This window comes from Pterocles gutturalis, unplaced genomic scaffold, assembly GCF_000699245.1.
Source record: "Pterocles gutturalis isolate BGI_N339 unplaced genomic scaffold, ASM69924v1 scaffold44930, whole genome shotgun sequence".
Taxonomy (NCBI): domain Eukaryota; kingdom Metazoa; phylum Chordata; class Aves; order Pterocliformes; family Pteroclidae; genus Pterocles; species Pterocles gutturalis.
The window spans coordinates 1-16,320 of record NW_010139882.1 but is presented as its reverse complement, the minus strand read 5'-3'; the positions used below and the strand labels follow the sequence as shown (position 1 = coordinate 16,320).

General features: G+C 38.9%; 1 protein-coding gene across 1 annotated transcript; it reads right to left on the bottom strand.

Moving 5' to 3' along the window:
- Positions 1-3,278: 3,278 nt before the first annotated feature.
- CALML3 (calmodulin-like 3) lies at positions 3,279-12,472 on the bottom strand (the record flags this gene model as incomplete). The annotated part of the gene is made up of 5 exons (XM_010083465.1): positions 3,279-4,534; positions 5,947-6,082; positions 6,959-7,065; positions 7,140-7,283; positions 12,442-12,472. Coding segments are annotated over 5 exons (447 nt in total), but the record flags the coding sequence as incomplete, so codon positions are not given.
- Between the last annotated feature and the right edge of the window lie 3,848 nt (positions 12,473-16,320).

Below are 16,320 nucleotides of genomic sequence, written 5' to 3'. Positions count from 1 at the left end.
CCGTACTAACAATAAAAGCAGGTATAAGTAGAAAAAGGATAGCTGCAGAGAGACTGTGATATAAAACCAAGAGTTTACTCTAACAAACTCTTCACTAGCTCTCTCTGTCCCAAAGATGATTTTATCTCCTTTTCAAAGTTCTGTTAAGCATAGATTTATTCTGCAGTACCCAAGTGTTTTGCAGCTTTGCCCCTTTTGTCTGAACACAACAGGTTTTTTTACACTCAGACTGCACATCCCAGGGTATTCATATACATTGTCAGCTCACATATGTACTATTCTCACTTAGGAAAAAAAGATTGCTTTTCAAGACTAATTTTTACAGAAGTTTAGCAAAACTGAACATTTTTAACTGAAAAGTGTATCATTTGACAGACTTCATCTGAATTAGAATGAAACTTCCTTAAGTATCCATTACAATATGAAGACTTCAGTGGAAGAGCCATTTATAAATGCAGTATTTCAAGGGGGATTTTTTTAGAGTATCTCTAGTATTTTCTATCCACTCCCACTAGAAATGGCGAGCAATGACTATTAATCCCTAACTATAGAAACTCCCCTTACTTATACAACAAACTTAAGCAAACCAGTCTAACGCAGCTTTCCTCTTAATTGGACAGAGCTACTAAGAAACACAGAGCAATCATACAATAGAAGCGATACATAATAAGCAGTCGTTCTGCTACTCATTTTGTCCAGGCTGTTACCAAACAATTCCTGAAAAGGCCCAGTCTGATGCAGCAGACTTAACTACCTTACTCCTGCAGAGTCAAGTCTTTAGAAACCAATGACCCATTTGAAAGAATGAATACCCAGTCTGCATTCTCTCCTGTGGGTCTGTCAGCTGTATTCCTACATTATATGCTCGTCTACCTTCTGAGCTAGACTCCCTCAAATAATTTGACTGATCTTATTAGCAGGCTCCTAATCCTCACTTACTGTCTCCTTTACCTGTTAACTGTCCCTAATTTATAAGCTTGCAGCCTGTTAAGTGTTAAGATACAGCTTACCAGCTATTATTCCTCATCCAGTGACATATTCCCCCACCAAAAATCCACAACTGCAAGTGATTAGGGAAGTATTTATCAGGACAGCTCACACCTTTGAGGTACATAGTGTCCTAGTGTCTTGGCAACTCCTAACACTACAAGTTGGACAGTCTAAAACTGATCAGTCTGTAGCAAGCAATTACGTCTTTTTCTTCAGTGGAAACTACCACCATATGAAGATAGGGGTTGCGCACCACAGGAAGCTAACAGGGGTGCTTTCCCTTCACAGAATACTTTAGATTGGAAAGGAGCTCTTGAGATCACCTAGTCAAACTCCCTGCTCAAGCAGGGTCAGCTACAGTCGCTTTCCCAACACCTTGTCAGCTAGGTTTTGAATCTGCACAGACTCTACAACCCATGTTTGACCACCCTCACAGTAAGAAGAGTCTTCTGTTCAGACAGAACTTAATCTCTTTCAATTGTGGCCATTGCCTCTTGACCTGCCAGTGGGCACTACTGAGATGAGTCTGGGTCTGCCTTCATTCCCTCCCATCAGGTTTTTATACACATTGATAGGATCTCCCTGAGACCTATACATAAAGGGAACAGCAATCTTTAGGTGTAAAAATCTCCTGCCTCAACCCCTAGTTTAGAACAAAACAGCACCACCAGGTGTTTTACTGCTGTGTTGTACCAGTTTTTCTTCTTGCTGTTGTAGTATAGAATGCAAGAACCTCCACCACATTTAACAGACAAGATGATCATATCTTCGCTGAATTTGAAATTTCAGAGTATTTCTACACACACATGCAGAAATCTACCTAGGGTGACCTAAGGACTACCTGTTTCACAATAGCAAAAGCACCTGAGCCAAAAGGTTCAAGTTCTAGTCATCAATGCCATTAGCTTCCACCACACTTTACTAACTATACCTTTCCTAGCAGAAAGTACTGAAAAGTATTATACCCATTCTGCAGTTAAAGTATGATGTAAACAGGGCCACAAGACTTCAATACTGACCTAGAAATCATGCATTTCATTTAGGTAACAGCAACATGAACACTTACACTAAACAAAACCAGCAGCTTTGATTCCTGTGACAAAAACTGAGCAGGGAGCAGTTAAAATGACAGTAAAGGTGGCCTTCTCATCACACGTTCTTTACCCATTCGTTTTATGAAAAGCCATTATCTTGGCCAAGGCAGTCTTTCATAACAGAGAGGACCCCCTTCTTTTTACCTTAGTCAGTCAGATGATTCTAAATGCAGAGTTGTAGCAGAAGACCGTGGGTCAACATGCGATTCCCAGTCTATTCAAAGTCAAGACACTGGACTGGCAAATACTTCTTGTCAGATCCTTGTCTGCATTACTTCTCTTTAAAATGACACTTCCGATACTCCCATAATTCAGAAACTCAAGTGGTTGCTCTGATGGTTCTGTCAAAGTCTCTTCAACCGGTGCCAACTGAAGCACCTGTCTTGTCATCAGGCTTCTAGGCCACAGGATGAAGACTAGATAGAAGTGTTTGTTCACTCATTGTGTAGAATGCAAACCGTAATTGCTAGAATATTTAGACTGCATAAGCTTCCTGAAGCAGATTGCCAGTGCACAAGTAACAATTCAAGGAAATCTTATGCTGGCAATTTAAACACTTTTGACAAGCCTCCTTTGGAAAACCAATAGAACTGTTTATAGCCCTTAGGGAGCAGGGCTTTAAGAGATCAGTGACTATAAACAGCTGACCAAGTGTTTCTGAAGTCAGGCTGATCAGCTGTCCTGATTTTACATTTTCACTGCAATTATAAATACCTTAAATTATATTAGAACAGTTTTATATTATTAGGTACCTGCTTTGCTGGGACCAATGAGGGTAACCAGACGCAGAGGCTAATGCTTGGTTTCAAGGCAACCAGAATCCCCAAACAAGATAACCATATAGCATATGTAAGTTCAGTCAGTTCTTGCCAGAAGAGTACAGAGGCAAGGGGCACAAAATGCCTCTGGCATTCTTTTGAGGTCTTGAATTTGTCCTTGGTCAAAACCAGGTTTTTTTCTCTGCTTTAAAAAAATGTTAAGCCTTGACAAAGAACTAGTGCTAGAAGCACAATCATGCTCATTAGCAGATCAGCAAGAGAATGTTTTCCTTCTGTACTTTGAGCTGACTGCATCCTGAATGGCAACAGACTCAGACATGGCAGTTTCAGAAAAGTCCAGGTATGAGACTAAGTTACCCCAATGTAGCAGCTGATAGGGAATAAACTCCAAAATAATTAAAAGAAAGCAAACAGGTTTAGTTGTCTGAACAAGGAATTTTAATTTTAGGTCAACTATTGAACTAGGTCAACATCCAGTTCACAATGTCTACAGATAGTGGGCATAGCCAGTCACTACGGTAAGTTTATTGAAGCACCAAGCTCCACACAAGACTGTAAAATACATTTTAAACTACTAGTAAGAAAGCTTCTTCAAGTCAACAATACTATTAAGGGCCAGAGTTTAAGGACTGTTTTCACCTTCCAAGCTATTTTAAGACAGCCAATCCATTGCATAAGCAAACCAAACTGCTACATACTGAAACACAGAGCAGCAACTGTATCGAACAATTCATGTAAATAATTCAAGGATACATTGAAACAGTATGGGTAAATTGTAATTTTTTATTGGAAAACAAATATACAACTTGGAATGGATTTGAGGCAAATCGTGCCATAAGCAGATTTTTTTTTGAAAATAAGTGGCTAAACAAAGTTTAAAAAGCATAGTAACAAGAGGAGAAAAATGTTTTCTGGTACAAGACCAGCAGTACAAAAAAAACTTGTGTACGAGTACCTGGATAAATCACCCGTTTTGCATTAGTGCAACTTAAGTTTCATATTGTTGACTGTCAATCGTCCACAACGTTAAGACTCCACATTTCAACAACATGTTACAGGTATAGCCACAAACAAGTTACTGTGAAGTAAGCTAGGAGAACAATTTTTACAGTGCATTAGCCACATGTATATATACTATTCACATGGTTTTATCCTGCAGTTAGCTGCAAGAGTCCTTTATCCTCCATCACAGAAAGTGGAATAAACTCCTTTACGTACTGAAGAACTAGAGCCAGCATGTCACTTTAACTAAGGAATTGCTAATGCATGCTAAACCCTAGCTTACTTTATGTAACTTGTTACACTAGTCATACGTAAGTCTCCTAAAGAAAGCTACTTTTTTTTTAACAGACAACCCAGATGTTCCCTCAGTTAACCAATTCCATCTAACTTTAGATGTGCAGAAGGGCTTAAATATCCAGAGTAAGCCACATGCAACATTTGTTACTTAGATCAATTTTCCAAAAATCAGAACAATGACAGTAAGATAAAGGAGAAAAACATGGAGGAATGGCCTTCTAATTACTATACATGCATATTCTTTTGACAGTAAGGGAAAAACCTTTTACAGATAAGTTACAAACAGAGAAAAGGCAAATAAACAATTTTGTACAAGAAATTTAACACATTCTGTACAACATCTTCACTTCGCTGTCATCATTTGTACAAACTCTGTAAAAAGAAAGAGTTGCACAAGAGTTATTCAGAGAAAAAAAATCTGAACTGCAAGATCTGAGAAGCAACCTGCCTTACAAGTGCTGAACACTAGAAAAACCTCCGTTTTCAGTTACATTCAAAAAAAAAAAAGCATTTTCACCAGTCCCCTCTTCCACCAACCACACCCAAAAACTTCATTTTTTTAATGGCTAAAGGCCTCTACTTTTATCAAAGTTGATCCCTCACTGAACTGGGGAATAGCCTTACTTCCAAAATAAAACATAACAGGGTCCTCATGTCCACTGACTTACAGATAGTAATTCTTGGATGCCTTGCTCCCTAAAGAGATCAGTAGAAGTTGTGCTGAAGTGACAATCAGTTAAGTAGGTGTACCATTGGTTTGCATTTTTTTACAAAACAGAATAGCTCAGGTCTTACTGAGCCTGACTGGCTTTAATCAACTGAATCACTGCTTACTCACGCACATTGGAAGTCAGATCTCACAAAACAGGATTCTTCACTTATCTTGCTGAACCATAGTTTCAGGTACAATAACAAAAAGAAACTGCAAACCTAAAGAGTTAATTGGCTTGCTCAAGTTTCAAAAGAACAACTGGAAACAAGGGGGATGCCTACCCTCTCTAGTGCCAGCTTGTGAACAGTCTACTAGTAACTACAGTTATGGAGCAGCAGCCTTGTTCATAAAAACACCTTTTCACTCACAGATGAGTGCTCATCTTGAGGCCATAACCAAGAAGGCCTTAAAGGTAAGCCACACCTACACCTCAGAAACAGTAAAGGGATTATCTGAAAATACCCTAGCTCATTTCTACAAGATGTTCAGAAAATTAAAGTTTAGTGCTTCTGAGCTGCAAGCAATTGTCTAACAGTCCTGCTAGCGTGACTTCATTTAAGTTTCAATGCCAGGAAGAAAGAAATAAGCAAGCTACTGCTGCAGACCATTTGTGTGAAATTATTTATGAGGTCTTCTAAACATCTTGAAATTTCTGCATATATCAGAGGCTTTCCCCCTTTAATTAGCAATTTTTAAAGTATTAATGAAAAGTGACTTGGTATAGTCAGATCAACATTCATTAGTGAACAGAACAGTATGACCTGTATGTGAACATCTCTACTAGCTCTCTTATTCTAATGGTCATTAGACATTGATTTAGAAAGTTATTTCTTACACTGCACAGTTGAATAGCTGTTTTTTGCCTTTGGCACAAAGGTAGCAATAACCCACTCAAACCTATTTAGAGGTACACAATGTACATACTAAAAGACATTAGGCTTAAAGGAACACTAACTGTTGAGAAGATCTCATCTGAACATTGCCCTATTAAAATCTGGTGTGGCAATCTACATCTACACAATCACCAGCCGGAAAAGTGCTATGCAAAAGGAATCTGTTAGTAACACCTTACCTTCATAGTTTACTTGACCATCACCATCAATGTCTGCTTCCCTAATCATTTCATCAACTTCTTCATCTGTTAGCTTCTCCCCAAGATTTGTCATCACATGACGGAGTTCTGCAGCACTAATGTAACCGTTACCATCCTGGGAAGGGAAAAAAGGAACACTGGAATAGATTTGTCTAAGGCCTAGCAACCTAACCATAACTTAATAATATTGCAGAGCAAGTAGAACATGAAGTTAGCATAGCTTTAACCACTAGCATTTGCACAATGCACAAGTAAGCATATCTTCAGTATTTTCCAGGATCTTAGTCTTAAAAAGACATTTTAAAAACAACTTATCCAATAGAGTCTACTTTGGTTGTCCTATGTCAAGACATTTTTTCATCACTGCCAAAGCAATCAGCACCCTCTACAACCTTTTAGGTGACTGATGCCTATTCAATCATGTGACTATCTGGTTCAAATATGTTTCTTAGAACAGAAATTACTTCTCATTTCGCTGTTTCATGGGAGTCCAGCACAAAGCCACAAGGGCTTGAGAGACTGCTTTTACATATTCCATCCTAGTTGACACACTGGATATCAAAGTACTAGTGTATAAAACTCTGGACTGATGTTTTCCTCTCCACACTCCAAGGTACTTAACATCATACATTTTCTGTTTAAAAGTGCATCTTACTTAAGGAGTTGAGTAGCTTTAGACTCATTTACTTAGTAAAGATTAAGTGAAAGATTTAAGATTACCGTTTTAAATATTTCAGCAATTTCCCTGACAGCCTTGTAGAAGTATTTTAGTATCACAGCAAGTGGTAGCTTAATATCACCCACTATTATCACAATGACTCATGTGACTTTCAGGTACAGTACCACGGTAGACTGAACTTTAGGGTGACTAGTTAAGCTAGAGGTTTTAGATAAGAGGATTAAAGATATCCCACAACTCTGTGAGAAAGCTCATTAGAAGACAGTCTGAGTTTTCCTAACAGAAATATTTGATAAGGTAAACATTTAGTACCTTGTCAAACACACGGAACGCTTCTCTAATTTCTTCTTCGCTATCTGTATCTTTCATTTTTCTTGCCATCATTGTCAGAAACTCAGGGAAGTCAATTGTACCATTGCCTGCAAGACATTTACTTTATTAGAAAAACATGTTTTTACACACTTGATTAAACTACTTATTAGTAAGATCTTACCATCAGCATCTACTTCATTGATCATATCCTGTAGCTCTGCTTCTGTGGGGTTTTGACCAAGTGATCTCATCACTGTCCCCAACTCCTTTGTAGTTATAGTACCGTCACCATCCTTGTCAAATAGTGAAAAAGCTTCTTTGAATTCTGTACAATAAAAAAAGGAGTTAATCCCTTCAGTTTTGAAATGTTAAAGTTTACTTAATCATATAAAAATCCACTGCTCCTTATTATTGTAAATTACAAGACTTCATTTCACTCTTAAGGAAGTTTCAGTATAGAGCTCAGTGTGCTATAATTATAATGACAACATGGAATCACCAACATGTGGAAAACAACTGGCCAGTCTACCATCAACCACATTTTGACCTAAATAAGATGGAAGCCCATCCATTTCAGAAGTACTCAGATGTTTGTTACTATCTATCTTGAACAAGGATACCTAATACAGAGCTGAAAAGAATAGCTATCTGCAACTAGAATGATCTACATCCTTGGTAGGAAACATTTATCTTGTGAGAAAATAAGATTAAATTCCTTTGAGAAAGCTGAAAAATGGTACTCAAAATATGAATGCTACAGCTTAATAGCACTTCTATCACCAATAGAGATGAGTCAATGGAAAAAGGTATAATCAGACCAAACTAAAAATAGTTTCTCATTGCAACTCACTTCCCTAGACATGCAAGTCTGAAGAGTATACTCAAAGCTGCAGTACCTAGCACCAGAGGTCTTAACATTTGGCCATACCTAGCTAAAAGTAACTTCTAGCTCTCTCCCACTGCACTTTAGCAGTTCTTCAGTCTACATATACACACACCTCCAGTCAGTTTTTCAAGGAGGAAAGTCACTGGAGTCTTAATTTCTGAAAAGGTGCTTTGAAAATTGCTTCAGTCCTACTGTTTCCTGAAACAGCCTTCATTAGAACTAGTAAAAAACAGTTGTAAAACTGCTTAACTGTGTTTCATACTACCTCTTAACCCCCTACAATGGCTGTACTGTAGCCAGCAATATTAATACAAGCATAACATGTTTAATTGTCCAGTTCAAAAACAGAGCTGGTTTTAATCCATGCCATCTGTTTGTCTTTGGCCACAGACCTTAAACTAGCTCACTGGAGTGCAGTAGCTCATACACAAGTTACAGTTAAAAATGAAAAACTTGATCTATTCCCTTGTTTAGTTCAGATCCTTCTACAGCTTTCAAGACTATGCCCTCGGAGAACTAGTTAGCTCAAGAGCACTTCTGCATCAGAAATACTTCCAAGAATTAATTTTTCTACATCTCCAAGCAGACAGCTTTGCAGATGGTGGGTTTCCCAGATCAGAATTAGTCACACAAAAACTTGTGTTTTCACACGAACTGCATAAAGTCTTACTTCATCCATTTCATACTCCAAAACACTTGAGGCGAATACAAGCTGGCAAGTGTTAAAAATGCAACTACAGAAATAGGCTTTTTATAGTTCATGAATGCAGCTAAAATACCAGAGCCACAGTTGAGTCCTATCCAGGAAAGAAAGCCACTCTGCTACATCTAACAATTTGAAGTGTTCCAAAAGCCGACTCCCCACTGTTCAGCACATAAGAATCAGAGCAAGGCTACCACAGGACCAGACAACACAATTTCAAGCTAGTATTGTATAATCACAAAGCAGAAACAGGCCTATCCAAACACCCAGCTATAACCTACAGTAACTTCTGAATAGTCTTTGGGGCTAGTTTCAGTTAGTCTGGAGGCAACAATGAGGTTTATTGGCAGTAAAATTTTACACCAGGGAAGAAAAGGCTTTTGGGTCCAAGCCTAATAGAGAAGTTCATAGCCATGGAAGGACCTCAAAAGCAGAACACTGAGTCTTCAAAGTCAGGTACTCAAGTGTTATTCAAAATGTTTAGCTGTTAACTGCTCCATTCTTAGCTTTGTAGGTCCTATGCCACTAAGCAAACAGGAAGCAGACTTCACAGTACTGCAAATGACCCTGCTTAGAAAAAGTACTATTTTTATGCAAAATTCAAATCTTTGCTTTCTACAACATGAACGTGATATATTTCATACAACATTCAGTGATATATTCTCAATGCCTGAAATTAACCACTCAAAGGACAACTCTTTACCTTCCTTTTACTCAAAGGTGCTATACATCATAAAGAAAGTGACTCAAAGATCAGCAGCATATTTGAAATGTTGAATGAAGTTAGGAATACAATTAAAATACATCTTTAACCACTTCTAGGAACCACTTCCAGTACTTAGAACAAAGGAATAACAACCTATGCAGATACACAGTTTAGACTAGAATAAGAACAACCTAGCCTAGCTTTGGAGGATTTGTGGCAGTGGCCAGTGAAGGTAGTTATGAGATACTGAAGTTTAGTGAGCAACTCAATTCTGGCTTCCTGCAAAATAAGATCACAGAACACACCTCCCACACTTAACACTTTGATTCCATGTAGCATGTAAAGCAAATCCTCCCTGTATTCTACACTCCTCCATATCAAACTGCAAATGAAAATTCTCTTATATCCTGGATAACTTATCACGAACCTGAGGACAGTGCTGGCAGAACCACTCATCTTCAGGCCAGCCTACAAGGTTTCAGCCTTTCCTTCCTTCTGAAAAGCACTCTGCATCAAGAGAAAAGACTACTTCCAGGCCCCACAAAAGAAATGCTAGTCCAACAGAATGTGAACTAACACCCTAGCTCAAAATGTTCTATTAACCATAGCTCCTGAAGCATCTCCACAACACATCACCTTTCCAGATGAACTGTCAGTCTTCAACAACCTAATAATGTTCAGTGAACCAGAACCACCATTCCCGCTCTCAGTTATGTGAGCTCCAGGCAGCTATGTCTGGAACTTTTATAGCAGAATGTTAATTGTTCTCTTCACAGCTACCAGGAGCTCAACACTTAAACATGACTATTTCTCCTATGAAATAAATTCTAAATAACTCTTGTGGTCAGATCTCCAACAGAGAACCACATCACACTAAAGGAACAAGGCATAATGAACACCATACAGAGACCTACTTGTTCAGTGAGCCCATTTAGACCTCTTTGAGGTCTAGTGTAAGGAAGTCTAGCTCACTAGACCAGTTGCTTTGGGACAAAAGCATCTTTAGATATTTTTCTCCTGGCCACCTACATGAAATGGTCTTGACCTATTTACCTTTTTCAATGCAAAGCTTCACCAAAGGGATACCACTCATTTGACTTGGCAACTGCAACTCCTACTGAATGAAACTGCAACTAGCATTCACGTTCTGTACTTACTCAACTTTCAGAATCAGTCTTTCATATGAACAAAACCTGGGAAGTCTTTCACTCCTACCTATAATGACAAGAAGCTTCAGTCCTAGATGAGCCATGAGTTCCACAGGAAATAGCATCTGGAATCTTTAATAACAGTATTCTGGTGCTTCCCAGCATAAGTGGAAGGTTTGTTTTAAGCCCAAGAGAAGTGGCTGTTTTAACTACTTTGGCCTTCTACTTAAGAAAATGGTACCATAAGGTAGAGACAACGTTCCTTTTCTTAAGCTCGCCTTCAAACCAAAAGCTAAATATCTTCAGATAAACAGAAATGGAATGGTAAAGGGCTCAAGCCTTTAAAACCAGTCTCTGTAAAACATGCAAACTGCACCTGTAACAGTTTTCCCATGTAAGACCCTGGCCTTCAACAGCAAAACTAAGCAGACCGCTTAGTCAGCTGCAACCCTTTCTCAGCGGTAGTACTGACAGTTCACTAACAGACCAGCAGTGGTCTTATGTCTTCACATCAGAAGTTTACAGTTTACTTGCAAACACATTTACTTCATTAAATACCACAGCTGAACTGAAAGTGGCAGGCCATTTTACACTGTATAGTAAGTTATGCTTTTATTCTTTCCACAGATGAAAGCCCCCATTCCAGTATGACAAGCTTATTAGTACTCACTTTTGTCTCTGAGAACTACACTATCATTACTGAATAGCTAAAATTTGCACTAATCCTGAGGTAGTGTTAATAAGCTTCCTGGTATACTCCATAATCAGCTACATCAACTAATAAAGCTTCTACAGTTAAGAACAAGAACAATGAACCATTATTGAAAACACAGCAGTGCCAATTGATAAAGCCTGCTTCAACTAGACTGATCACAAAACGCTTAAGACAAATTCTCAAGTTGAACTAGATTTGGCTTGTGCTTACTCAGAAGACAGTACCATGGCAACAAGTAAATAGACTAAGGACTCTCCACAAAACCATAATTAGTCTCCTATGAGTTAAAGCAAGCTTCTGAAATCTAAAAGCTACAGAAGAATGTTCTTACACTTCACATTTGGCAGTTAGGGTAAAAACAAACAAGCTCATTATGACACTTCTGTTTAATACAGGGTCTTAAAGAGCTACACTGTAGTTAAATAGCAGCAATACCTCTTAGAGGTTATTTGTATGCTCAACCTGATACTATTAGATTAGCAGAACCCTAACACCCTCTAAAATAATTTCACATGACAGTTACACACAAACAGAGACTTTCTAGTATTAACACTATAGACTTGTCAGATCAAAACCCCTAGAATTTTTGACCATCCATTGCAAGGCTGAATTCTGCATTACCAGCTTTAAATAATTTCAATTATTAAAGTTGAAATCAGTCTTCAGAGAGCAGTGACAGGTAGTAGTTTACGGAAGCCTGCATGAATAAGAGACATGACACCCAGAAGTTTCGTCAATGCATAGAAACCATTGTTAGGAGGCCAATATTAATATGTAAGAGATGCATATGTTAGCATTGCAGAGCAACAGCCAGACCATCAGAATAGTGCACAGAACACTCGTGTTCAAGTACACAATGCAGTTCCAAATATGGAATATCAAGAGTTATCATCATGAAGCCAGTCTCTGCTGTCAAAACCAGCCACTCTGAAACATCTCCGCTGACAGGAGACCAACCGCAAAGTAAGTTATTTTTGCCTTCTGTTAGAAGAGCACTCCAGATTCCAAGTGTTCACCAGAGATTCACCCCCCATTGCCTTTCAGTTTGCACTTGGACAATTCTGTAGTCACAAGAGAAAAAAGTCCCGAGTCTACTAGCTAGTGAAGCTGTGAGGATTGCCTATTCTAGAAAGCAAAATTTCAGATTCACTGTATCCATGGTGCTTTTACAGCAAAAACCCTTGAACTTAGGTGACAAATTAAAGCATTCCACAATACTTCTTTAGTATCTAAGAAAGCTAAATATCTTGTGTAACAGACTGTCACTGGATTAAGAGATGTGTCAGGTCAAGCAGGAGTAGCAACACAGGATGTAAAAACCTCACCTGCAATCTGCTCTTCTGTCAGTTGATCAGCCTGCAATAAAAGAGAATATCATTATAGTTGTAGGAAAAGTTCAACGCAAAATAAGAGAGACTTGTAGACACCTCTGAATGTGGTAGCTGCTCTTCACGACTTATCTGTAGCATTCTGAAATACTTCTAACATAGCTCAAGTCATCAGGATTGCTTACTAAGAACTGGCAGCCTGTCCTCGTTTCCTGACCCTGCAACACCTGGTACACCCAAATAATGGATTACCATGTATATCAATCAATTACCCATGCAACACTAGCAAACTCAAGGCACACACAGGTCCCTCTAAGCTGGTTTTAAAAACTCAGTAACACAGCAGTGTACTAGTAGTAATACTTTGATTAACTAGCCTAGCCTCAGCTTTAACACTAAACACTTTAGGTCTAAGTCCTGCAGCAGTAACCCCCAAATACCAGATTGAAGGCTAATTGGTCTCTTCTGGTAAGTTACAATGCTATAATTAGAAAAAATATACTCTTCTCTAGAATTAAATCAACCCTTGAAGCTTTGTGTCCAAGACCAGTCCATGTAATCAGTACTAGCAGCTTCTGCCCAAACTGGTAATTTCAATGCACTTGTCCTATGGCCCATCTAGACTTTCAGATCATTGTCTCCAGACTCAAGTAGCATAAGGTAGTTTACAGGGCCACTAGAAAAATTTCAGTGGTGTAGGACAATTTTTGGACTCGTAGTTGGGTAAGCACCAGTTTATACCTCATTTTGCTCTATCACTGAACAGTTTTGAATCAGTTTTGAATCAACTGGATTTGACAGCAAGAAAAAAAGCCCTTGGTCTTCGAGGCCAAACCCAAAATGGACTTCACTCTTGAATGAATACAAAGGTGCTTGAGGACTGTACTTTCCCTAGGTTTTCAAGCCAGCTAATTCTTCAAATTCTGGATAGCTTCAGTTGAGTTGCAGTAACAAGGCAATGGCCTTCAAGGAAGCTCCATGAGCTAATTACCCCACAGAACTCCACCAAAGAGTCAAAAAAATCCTCCCACTTTAAAATACAGAAAAGATACTGCCTAAGTTCAACACCACTCTTAGTTTTGTTCCTACTGTGATCATTTTAAAAATAACCTTTTTGTAATTACTGCAATATTGACAGTTAAACATTTTCAGTCATTAGCTGGGTCCAACAAAGGTTGCTCTACATATTAGTCATCTACCAATGAAATACTCTGAAAATGGTACATACTTCACCTGTCAATTTTTACTTTACTAATTTAAATTTGAATGACATTTCTATATGGAATACAAGCTTAGAAGTTAACAGCTTCTGGTTATTCTTCCTATAACAGCAGTGAGGTTAGCTACTCAAGCAACCATACAGGAGCTCAACTGCTTACAAAAAAATATGCATACACTACCAGCAACAGTCCAAGATAAAGGCCATGATAAGTGATTTCTCAAACTGCCTGTGGCTCACCTACTCTTAAAAATCAAAACCACACTACCCAGCAACTTCTAGAAGAGCAGCCAATGGGTATTTGCAGTTATAGACTCCACTTGTTCCAATTTCAACAACTGGGGGAAATATTCCCATCCGGGTTCAACTTTTTGTTTTAAAAAAAATGAGATAATCTAGGGTGGCAGCAACACTGCTGAGACCATCACCAATTCAACCTTTGACTTTGAGATGGAGGCATTCTGCTGGTCACTTAACAGAAGCTCAACAGATTTTCACTTGTCTGGAGTGTATCATTATTACAGACAGACTCATACCTTTACATGCTATTTAAATTTTCCCTGCTTGAGTGAAGAGAATAATGTGCCACATTTCTGTAGGATATTTTTATCCACAGAAGGCCGTAGATCAGATCTAAGTAGCAAGAACCTAGTTTATTTAGGTCAATACTTGTGGGTTACCAAGTTGAGTCACATACTGTTTCATATAAACAGTTTTATATAGAAGACATGACATTAAGCAGTGTTTAAGCTGTTAAGTGTTCCCAAACTCTTCCTCTGTAACTCCTCCAACAACTTAAAACATCCACTAACCATAAATTTGGATAAGCTTTGTCAGTACCTGTAAAAGCTACAGTGTTTGAGAAGAACACGAAGCTTATTAGAAGCCACAGGTATACGGCAGTTGAAAGATAAGCTAGGAGGTGGGGCAAGGCTGAACAAACACCATCTGTACTCTGCAGTGCTAGGCTCTGCAGGGACTGCTGCGCAACAGCAGCAAAAGGCGGAGCCAGCGAGCCTGCCAGATCACTCCCTGTCATGCCACTCAGATGGCAGGCTATCAGCTCTGATGCATACTGTGGTCTTCCTAGAGGGACCTCCAGGAGTTTTTGTCCTGAATTTAAGCTAGATACTCATGCACCATCCATGTGACAGCATGGACACCCTCAGTAATGCAACCCAACTTCAGAAACGGTTAAACTCAACTGTAACACACCTATGCTGAAGTTTTGACATGCCCCTTATTATGTCCAAGATCGACCTGAAAACCTCATTTGATGAAGTCAAGGAATCCAGCACACGTTTGACATAGCATTATCTGACATATGCTGCAGAACTTGCATTTTCAGTGCAATAGCTCCTATACCCCTGCCCCCAGATTATGCTGAGGGCCAGACAATCTAAGCCTCCTAGGAAAGAAGGGGAACTGTTATGTGTGCAGCAGTTTCAGTGGCACATATAGCCTCTAGAGGTATGTTTTATTACAGTCATAGCTGCTATACAGTAATCGGTTTGGAAGATCCTCAACAGAGCTGAGTAACACTGCCCCATAGAGAGCTATCAGCAAATCACAGAACAGATGACACTATTCCCCTCCAAAACTTGGCACTTTGGTATACTTCACAGGTGTTAGATCTGAATGGACAGTTCTGTTCTGGCAAGATTAACTGAAACAAGAACTAGACAGACTGGCATGCAAGGGCTAAAATTATGCTTATAGTAAGTTAGCTTATTTTGGGAGCAAAGCATTCTGCTTTATCTAGTGAATGCATATTGGACAACATATATCCACATGTTTAGCCAGCCTTGTCGGTCAGGAGGAACTATAACCACATTCAAAGTGTCACTGTGCCTCCTGGACACACCCTTTTTTATAGAGACCTTGCTTGAAAATACTCCATTTTTGGTTCTGTATAGATGATGACTAAAAGCAGTAAGAGTCTTTTGCTGCTAGATTCACTGCTTTTTTCCTTTATAGTTAGTTTTCTGTAGAGGTTCAAAATTCAAGCAAAATTACAAATTCAGGCTTCTGTTCACCTAATTTCTCTGCCTAGAAAGAGCAGTTCAAAAAAAAAATAAATCTTGATTTCAAGTACCCATCGTTCACATCAGACACGGCAAGTTGATAGTGATCTGATTCCTTAAAAGCATGTAATGAATGAAAAAGCAATTCCACTCTACTTGCATCTTCTCTTAATGCAGAGATAGTACTAAGTGGTCATTGGTGTTGCTTTTGCGACAGAATTGCTCCTTTTTGTACGTGTGCCATTATCCACTTGTTTTAATTAAAAAAAATAAACTCATATCCTTTAGACAGAATTTGAAACAATTCTCCAATTCCACCAAATGTGTTCTATTTCGACAGTTGATTACAATCCTAAACCTACGGACTGCTAGGAAAAATAAATTGTTCTCCATCAAGAAAATGCAGGACTGTCCACCGCAATGACCGAAACGGGAAGCCAAAACTTAAAAAAGAAAAAAAAAAAAAAAACCACTTGGTTCAATAGAGCCACAGACAGCAAGGCGCTATCATGAAATCGGTAAGGGAGAGCGGCTCCAACGTGAGCCGACAACAGGCCTAGCAAGAAGGGAGATGGTGCAGTGAGGCATCCTGCCCCTCATCATCATGCTGCTCAGAAGCTGCAGGGCTCCGCA